At 42.3% G+C, this 9695-nt stretch overlaps 1 protein-coding gene across 1 annotated transcript in view; it reads right to left on the reverse strand.

Annotated features, from left to right (window-relative positions):
* Positions 1–4441: 4441 nt before the first annotated feature.
* Positions 4442–9695, reverse strand: part of DPP4 (dipeptidyl-peptidase 4) — a gene marked incomplete at its 5' end in the record, with an annotated part of 31369 nt that continues 26115 nt past the window's right edge. The window contains 3 exons of the mRNA XM_010153533.1: positions 4442–4624; positions 5497–5570; positions 5818–5890. Of these exons, the coding sequence (XP_010151835.1) occupies positions 4526–4624; positions 5497–5570; positions 5818–5890 (246 nt within the window). The remainder of the gene's footprint in view (positions 4625–5496; positions 5571–5817; positions 5891–9695) is intronic.

Here is a 9695-nt window from a genome sequence, read left to right on the forward strand (position 1 = left end):
TATATATATAAAATATATATATATTAAAACTACATATTAAAACAGTCTCCCACATTAGTTGAAAAAACCCACCACATCCTTTGATGTGAAACATGGGTACAGTATTTCTTAAAATGCCATCTGTGATTATAGTATCTTCCCTTGTATGGTGTGAATGCTGCCATAGTAATGCAGTTATTTGCCCTGTGTCGCTAACCAAACTCTGTAGATACAAACTGTACCCCACATGCAGTTACATCACCTGCCCAGTGACTTTCCTCTTTATTGCCTAAAATACAGCCACATAAAGGGCATATTTATATTGTCTTTTCTCTACTAACAACTGTAAACCTCTTAATTTCAGAGATTGTGTGTAATACTCAAAGGGGTATCCTGCTGTTGGTTTTGTTACAGCGCTTCACTATTCCAGCAAATTCAGATTGATTAAAAGATAAAAACAACATTGCAAAGTAAAACGTGGCTTTTAAAGCCATTAAAAAGGCATTTTTCGTTATGGACTTAATTACTGCCTGAGCCTTCAAGCTGTTCTTCTGTGTAAAACAAGGACTGTGAGATTAGGTATTGAATTAATAGAGGTTAGAGCAAAAGTTTTATTGCATTATTGGGAATTCACCAATTTGTAAGTTTTTTTTAAGATAAATTTTTAAATAATTAATTGAGAAGTAACTAATTATTACACTGTTACTTTGAATCCTTCAAATAAGAATTAGTCTTGTCATCTTTGTAACAACTCATCTGCAGGGCTCTACCATTCCCCAGCTTTCCAAAATACGCTAATCTACCCAGCACATTGAAAGGATTCCTTCTAAGGGTTTTGTGCCTGAGCGTGTGTGTTTTACTACTTCAGCCATGAATGGTAATTGCAGTTTGCTGTAAACTAATAGGGACAATGTTCTAAATTTGACTTAGCATTATCAGAGCCCATTAAAGGCCATTTTTATGGGGGAAAAAAATTCTAATGGACTCAAAGAAGGATTTACATTTAATTCAATGTATGTATTTGTAAATTAAGGAAAAAATGCTGACGCATTAAGGTTAAATGCTTTGTTTTGTGTACTTGATGATAAATTGTAAGATTCCAATTGTTTTAAGGTTAGTATAGAAATTCAGTACTGGTTTGTCCCGAAAGCAGCCTGGTGGTGTTTTAATATGTTGCTTTGTTACAGATAATGTATACAATCAAAATGTATTAGTTTCACTTGACCAACTCTTAGAATATTAAGAAATCAGTGTATTCAATGGCAGTCTGTATTTCTGTTCAGTATTTCAGAGTGGGTTTATTTTAAAACAGTCACTCTGTTCTTGTGTGAATTTAAATGCTATTCCAATGTTAATCTTAACATTCTGTAATGACACACAATATAAAGCAAATGTAGTGCTATATTTACTTCTAATTTCATATTCCTGGTCAGAATTACTCAATTTCTTGGATGTAATTTATTACAGAAGTTTATGTGTACATGTGAATAGACTACTGTGTTTTTCACAATTAAGAAATGTTATGTGAAAATAAATATTTATCCTAACTAACTTTCAATTTTATTTTTACACTGCAAAACCCAGAACAAGCATGCAGTACGGTACAGTACCGTAAGTGTCTACCTGACACTTGAATCCGCTTCAAAATGAATGAATTGCAAAGGCTGAATTTCCAAGTGGAAATCATTGCTGCTCCATTTCCAAGTGGAATCTCATTGAGACATGCAGTGCTAGCAGTGTTGGCTTGCTGTGAGTAGCTGATGGCAGTGTACTTGCTCTGACTCTTAACAGCAAGTGTGCTCTCAGGGGTGACACATAACTGACCTGTTTCAGGAAAAGAGGGAGAATTTACTGGTCAGGAGCTGGTTTCCCTTGCTCCTGAGAGAAGTGATGCAGACCAGGCAGCAGTAGCCGAGTCTTTTTACGCATCAAGGTACAGTTGTACAATTTAAAACTTGTCAATGCTACAATATTTACAGTGTCCAATAGTTAATAGCAACTTAGCCTACTGCCTGTTGTGGGAGGTTCTGCTATTCTCAGGACCCTAAATTTCAGTTACCGTAAAAGGTTTAGACCTCAAAGCCTTAAACCCAATACTTCAAGTATTGGCTGCATCTCATTAAATTCCTTTGAGCTTCTTCACCAGTTTTTAAACCAAAGACTCAAGTCTCCCAGCCTGAGTTACAGTTCATCACACCTCAGCCTTCAGCTGCTTCTGTTAGGATTTTACACAAAGGGTATCATATAAACTTAAGTATCCACTTCAGATGGAAGACAAATACAGAGACAAAAGGTGCCTAACTACCTCCAGTGTGTGACACTCCTTCAGGCACAACTGGGTCCTAGTGCTGGCTTTGGACATTAATGAGCTGTGCTGTCTCTCTTCTGCGGCCCCAGACGGGTATCTACCTGTACTCATGCATTTCAGGTAAGCTGGCAGCTCTCTCCCTACTGTCTGCATTATTTTTGGAGCAGAGGGAGATCTAGAGAGAAAATTTAGACACTAAATTGATGTTTATTAGGACACTTACTATAGCAAAACAACTTTGTTTTAAAAGTTGCATCATGGTCTGTTAGCTGTGTATCTTAGAAGTTGCTTTCCCAAAGAAAGAAATGTAAGAATTAGCACAGTACTTTGTTATGCCCCACAGATAAGACAGTTAAAACAGGACTGTGTACTGAGAGTACAGAAGAGTCTCCCAGGGAGATGCCAGCATCAGTAAGGTAGGTCACATACTAAGAACTGCATCTTTACTTAATGAAAGTACGCAATGATGTTTTTGTCTATATTACTGACAGCATTAAAAAAACTCCAAACAAACCACAAACCCAACTATTTGCCCCTTGCATACACAAGCCATCCAGAAGTTCACAATAATCATCTTTTTTTATAAGCTATCTGCATTGCTGTGATTTACCTTTTATACTGATTTATGTTTCCTTCCCTTGAGTCAAAAGAATCAGATGTGGCTACTGCAACCTCTTGGAGACAACTGACAGCCTGTACCCTGCTGACCTTTAACAGGTGCCAGTCTACATTAGAACCACTAAAAAACGGAGCCCAAGATTGTATTTGCAATACCCAACTCCAGTTTGTTTCCCCACAAAACTTTTGTGAGCCAAGGAGTTTTTCCACCTCGGGCCCCCTTCTCTCTCTCACTGAAGGACAAGCTGCACCAGCTGTCCCCATGCTTTATCTGCCTGTAGCAGTGCTTTTACATTTGCACCCGAGGTCACTAACAACCCACAACACAGACATCATCACAGCATCTCAGTGTCAGATAACCACGTGTCACTGCCTTACATGATACCGTTAAACAGCAGCAGAAACTTCACTCTACATTGCTCTCCAAATTAATGGATTTTTGTAAAATTCTAGGAGTTTGTTTCTTGACCAACATTTTCAGTGATACAGACTAGACCCTCCTTTCATAACTTCATGTCTTTATTTAAAGTGGCAGTTTGTAGTACAAGCAGGTTGCATCTGTTCTAGCTGTGCGACACTAAGAAAACGAGTCTCTTCTCCTGAGGGAGTAGCCTACCTGGAGCACTGGCGGTACAGCAGGTTACTGCTAGGCTGCGAGGAAAAGCAGGTTTGCTGAACACCACGTTTCCATGAGCTGTAACAGTCCAGCCCTTGCTTTAAACGACTGCTAGTTTGCACTGTAGTGTTCTGTGCTTGAGTGTAAGGAATAGATCCTATTCATCAGTAAATAGGAAACATCATTTCCTGTCCCCTAAGGAAAGCATGATGGGCTGCTGGAGTGCCCAGGTAAGATCCTACCAGTGCAGAGTCCCACAGCAGCAGCCTTTTTGGCTATAAAGGAAGCAAAAATCCCAGTTCTATGATAGGAAAAAAATTCAGTGCAAGTGATTTCAAATAGGTATTGTTCAAAATCTTTGGTGAAAGCCGGTTACATGTGTTACTGGTTTGACTTCTACAACTTGTAATCCAGGAGACTGCAGAGAAAATACTAATTTGAGGAACTGCAGTAAACCAAGTGAATAGAAATGTTCTACTACCATTGCAGTATCCCTGCTACTGTTTTTAAAATAATAGTTGATCAGGCATTAGACAATTTCTGCAAAATCTGTTCAAAAGTTTTACACTATTTTCACAGAAATGATCACAGGGTTAATTTTACGTTTTGTTGGAAAAATTACTATTTTCATTCCTCAACTGCCCTCCACATTGGCTCCTCTGTGACATTTTCATCATTTATTACCCTAATACAGAAACGGGATGGTTTCTTTTTCAGAGTGAAATGCCAAAAGGTACTGATTCAAGCAAGTACCATGCTGTGTAGAAGGCTGCAACATACCTACATTCTCTTCCTGTTAAGACCTGATTAAACACAATCAAAAATGTAATAGTTGCTTGGCAACAAAAATCATTATAAAAGATTAGCATGTCATTATGTACACAGGTATCCCAAAAGCTGACCCTAATCTCATCTTGATTCATAAAAAAGTTTATACTGGCTCAGTGTACATTAGCTATAGTGTTTTTGGGACAAGTACCATCACTGCCCCCGCGGTGCTGGGGCTAGGGCAGTGAGAAACACTGCTTTATGAAATGGCTCATGTGGGTGTAAATATGCTTGTGTGCTTGACCGGTGATGGCGTGGTCTTTGTCAGTGTACCACTGTGGGAAAGAAAAATACAGAGAATGTTAGTTCTAGCTCCACCTAAATAATACAAATCAAACATAAACAGCCATAAAACCATGTGCAGCCACTTAAAATTATCCCAGCATGAGGATATTCTAGTGTGGAGACAAAGGCACAGTGGTGGTAGGAAGCTTTTGTCCCTGCTTTGCGTGTAGGCTACACCATCTACTCAGGCTGGAGTACAAAACGAATACGTGGCTTGTCCACGTGGCGGGCAGATGCAGCTCCTCAGTTCCAAGCGATGCCCGGTCTCTGCCCCCCGTAAGCCCTGCGAGGTGGGCGGAAGGACAGCTGTGCACTGCTGCGGTTGGCTTCCTTCTGCACTTCATCCTTTTCAGCACTGCTCCCCAGGGGCCAGGAGAAGGGAGGAAAGGAAAAGCTTGCACCTTAGTCAGAGTTTCATGTGCAGTGTAAGAAAGGGCCATGCAAATAACCGCTTGTCCTAAACAGTTCACTTGAGAAACCCCAGAGGTGATGGATAGGTTATAAGGGAAGGTTAACCTCAGCTAAATCCAACATAACCTGTCTGTAGGACACTATCTATTGGACTTTGGGTACGTGCAAAGATTGGGATTGACTTTGCTGCCTGGCTGAGAACACAAAAAAAACCCCCAAAATTAAAGATTAGGTAAAAAGGGTCAGATGCAAGAAGGGGTTGCTTGACATTTTTCTTGCAGAGAAGATACATGGGTGCATTGTGTTGAAATTCTGTTTTGGAACATGAAATGCAAGTACGGGAACTTTCATTAAGGAAGGCAACCGATTTATAACTAGCAACAGGGAGCTTTTGCTATTATTCTCATAATACAAACCCATTTGTATGACGATAAACAAAACAGAACCATACCATGGCCTGAAAATCCACTTCAGCATCAACAAGAGCTTTGGAAATCTGCGCTGCTTGCTGGAAGTGAACATTGTCTGAGAAGTGGAAGAAGAAGAGGAAAAAGGTAAACAAAAAATTGCTACTGTACTACTCTGGGGGAGAAGCAAAACAACGAACGCAGAAGACTCCCCAGCACTGCTGGCTGAAACACAAATTAGTTGCAGAAAGCAGTATTTTATTGACATAAATGTAACAGCCTTGCCCCTTCATGCTTTTGTTTTGTCAGTAGTAGAATTGCGAACCTGTCTGTAATACTAAAATGTCTAATTAACTGCAACTCACCATCTGCTGTTCCATGAATAAGGAGATACTCTACTTCCTTGAATTTTTCAGCTCTGGCCATTACTGTTGAACTCTGAAATTAAAGAAAAAAAAGAAAAAAAGGTGCTATTTATTAGAAGATGATTTCCTACCAACCGACTTTGATTCCCGTTGACACAGTCTGGGGTCCCTCAGATAAAAACAACCCCCCCTGCCCCCACCCCCAGGCAGCACGTTCACATATCCAACAGCAGCGCGCTCGCACTCAAACCGCGCTGCGCCGGCCTGCGATTCCTACCAAGGGTTACGGCTGCAAAGTAACAGGCAATTCCAGAGGGGAAGAGTTCTGCGGGTGAGGTACACATTTAATGCGTTGCTAACATCTTGTTAGCCTGCAGCACACCACTTGCCACAGGTTTCCTGTGCGACGGCAGGCAAGTTAAAAAATGTTGCCATGGCAACAGAGCACCCTATGAGAGTGAGGAGCAGATACTGAAGAGACTACATGTGTTCTCTTCCCCACCAAAACGTGTACGAGTTTAGCTGTAGGTAAGTCAACAGAGCTAATATTCCATCAGTCTCAAGTAACAATGGCTGATGAAGCTTAAAATGATGCTCTTCTCCCAGACAGGATAGAGAGATGCCTGGAAGGAAAAACCACTAGCCCAAAAATCTATAAATAGAAGTTAAGCCACATTTTGGGAATTGAAACAATAGGGTGATGAAAAAATAATCAACTAAGATTAATCAGGAAACCCAAACCACGGTAACAACATATTCCCTAGAACATGCGGGGTACTACAGAACCAGGAAAGGAAGGATTGCAGGTGAGATCTTTAACCTGGGTAAGGAAAGAGAATAGGGTAGTGCTCCGCCATGAGAGTGGGAAGAAAAAGGACAAGAGACAAGATGATTCAGGTGTGCTAAGACAACCAGCATGGAGGGGCAAAAATAAGTTGAATTAAATTTCTATTAGCAACATTATAGGGGTTTTCTGCTAAAAGTGACTGAACCCTGTGGAAGTTTTCTCAGCAATTTAAAAGCAACTATGGCAAGGAAAAAACTAGTAGAAATTAGGAACAAAACAACGTGGTGGGTTGGGGTGGGTTTTTTCCTCACCACCTTGTACTGAGGCAGTATCCTTGCATTTAATACCCCAGAAAGTCAAATACATTACATTAAACACCTCTGTACCTTGGTAATTTCCTCATGTCTCTTATACACTCATCAATCTTTAAAGGGAGCATAAGCATTACATCCCTTTTGCCACGGCAGAATAGCGTACCACAACCCTCTCATAAGTGACTGAAGAGTGAGAACCCTCTTGAGTCCTTTGTCACGTCAACCAAATTTAAAAAACGAGTTCAGCAGAGAGAAAAAAACCACCCTCCAATCTGTAACACTGCAAACTGCCCTCTTTTCATAGGGAAAGGCTGCAGAGCACCAGAAATCCCACCTACTATATGGAAATCCATGCACACTGGAAGCATGACACTATCCATTGAAACGAGTTGGTATCATGGAGTAAGAGCAGATAGTGACGAGAACACTGAAGTCTGGAGAGAGGGCTTTGATCCAGTGAGGAGCACTGGTACAGCAGCCTACCACAAGAATGATTCAGAATGCCCCAGCAATAGAAATGAAAAAAAAAAAAAAAAAAACACACCAAACAAAAACCAGCAACATCCCTCGAGCGCGCCATTTCCGCATGCACCAAGGCGAAAGCTCGCCTTCGTAAGCTTGCTTCCAGCTAATCAGCGCTAGGTTAAGGGAGAGCAACCCGCCTGCCAGTGGAAGCCTGACTTGAGCTCCACTTCTGAGAACTCAACTGTCCAAAAACCAGTTTAAGAAACAGGCTGTCACTACTGTTCCCCTCCCAGCATCAAACAAAACCAAGCTATTTGTAAAATATCTCGGAGAGATGGAACACAGAGGAGTGAGCCTTTCTCAGTTTCTCTGTCACTTGCGAGTGATGTCTCACTTGCTGTACCCATACTCAACGCGAAGCGTCCCTTCCCTAAAACGTGCTTTAAGGACACGGTACTTCTGCCAAGAAAAGAAGGTTGCAAGATAGGGAGCAGTCTCAAGTTCGGCGCAGTTACAGCACAAAGCAACAGCTCTATCAGCGGAACAGACCTCAGGTGGACAGCAAATACATTTACCCCTTCCGTTTCGTAGTTATGCTGCCGGGACAAAGGTTCTGAAAAGGTAACGTGTGCGAGGACTGAGAATTAGGCCCCGCTGAGTGTAACTGGCTTTTCTAAAGATCACACAGCAGTCAACGTTTTATCAGCACTCCACAAACAAGTGAAGGTTTGGCTGAAACTGAAGGTCTCTCTCCCTTTAGCATATTCTCAGATAATAGAACAAATGTCAAATCAGTACAAGATGGCATATTTACAAAATTGTACCCTGTTTTGCATAACCTAATGATGCAGCAGTTCTTAAGGACTGAACATTTCAAATCTGCTAGAAAAAGATTGCCAAATCTATGACTGTTTCAAACACTTGCCAAAAGCATATCAAATTCAGAGTGAACTGCAAAATAGTCTCCTCATCACAAGTTGAACAGTCTCTTCGGTGTGCTTTCCATGGCTACTGCATCTGACCTCCGCAGCTCTGCCCCCACGTAGTCTCAAGCCTTTTACATCAGGGACATCTCTGCCCAGGCAGGCAACTTCTCTGCCATTCAGAATTACATCGGGAGCTCCACCCATGCCTGCTCCCTTCTACAAAGCTCTAATTTGTAATAGTTCACAACTACCTAAAAAGGCACTGATGGCACCTCATTAGCTACTTGCAGGATCCGAGTCATCCCTCAGACCTGACTCTTGACAAAGAGTATTTAACATCTCCCATTCTCTTCAATAAACGCGAAACCTGGTGCCACCTAACACGACCCTCCTGTCACAACTAGTTTCTTGAGACTGTACAGTGACAGCCATTAGTAACACGCTGCACACGGGGAAGGGACCTAGCAGCATGCATCTTCTCTCCGCAGCTGTGGACGTGGTCCCATTTCTTTCACATTAGGGCACACAGCACAGAGTTTATGCAACACGTCACTCCTCAAGCCAGCTTTATAGCGGGGGCAGTCGGACGGAGAATGTACGATGCAGCACGCAGACCCGGCAGCACGAAGTTAACAGCTCAGAAATGCTCTAACAGCTTCAGCTAGGAGAGATTTTCAGTACATGTTTTGCATTTACTTGCTAAAAAACAATCCGTTCAGAAGACAGCTCTCCTCAGCAACAGGGGGCCAGGAGGCTGGCTACTGGGATGGGACACTGAACAAAGGGGCTGCAAGCCAGGAACATGCTTGGCTGAAGTCAGTACAGGTCTTCAGCAGCAACAACAAAATCCCACAACCCTTCTACTGATGCTATATGAGAAGCAACAGTGTTTTCTGAGGTACCCCGCTCCTCCAGGTTCATGCGGAAAGGTGAACTCCAAGTAATACACTGGGGCTTTTAACAAGGAACGAGGCCTTCAGTTGCATTTTCCTATCTCCAGAAGCAGCAGTGAAGTGTGACAATCTGATCTGTGCAATCACCCCTCCTCCATCTAGCCACCATTCTCCCCAATTAGTCCTCTGAGTAACACATTTGAAACCTTTAGCTCCCTGGTACTGGCAGTTTCAACGTGGCCATTGCCAGCAATGGATACTATGCCAAGAAAATCCGACTCCTGGCTTGAAAGGATTAAACAGTCCTCTGTTGCCATCTGTGCCGCGAAGCTGGTGAATGACTTTGTGCACCCAGAGCGTTAACGTTCGTTCTGCACGACGACAGTAACTTCTATTTACACTGCTACCTCGCAGACCTCCTACTGTTCGTGCTGCCTGCGAGGAACACATTTGGAGAGAGGCGGGCGGGCGGCTGCCGGCGGCTGGTCACTCC

This window comes from Eurypyga helias, unplaced genomic scaffold, assembly GCF_000690775.1.
Source record: "Eurypyga helias isolate BGI_N326 unplaced genomic scaffold, ASM69077v1 scaffold13616, whole genome shotgun sequence".
NCBI classification, from domain to species: Eukaryota; Metazoa; Chordata; class Aves; order Eurypygiformes; family Eurypygidae; genus Eurypyga; species Eurypyga helias.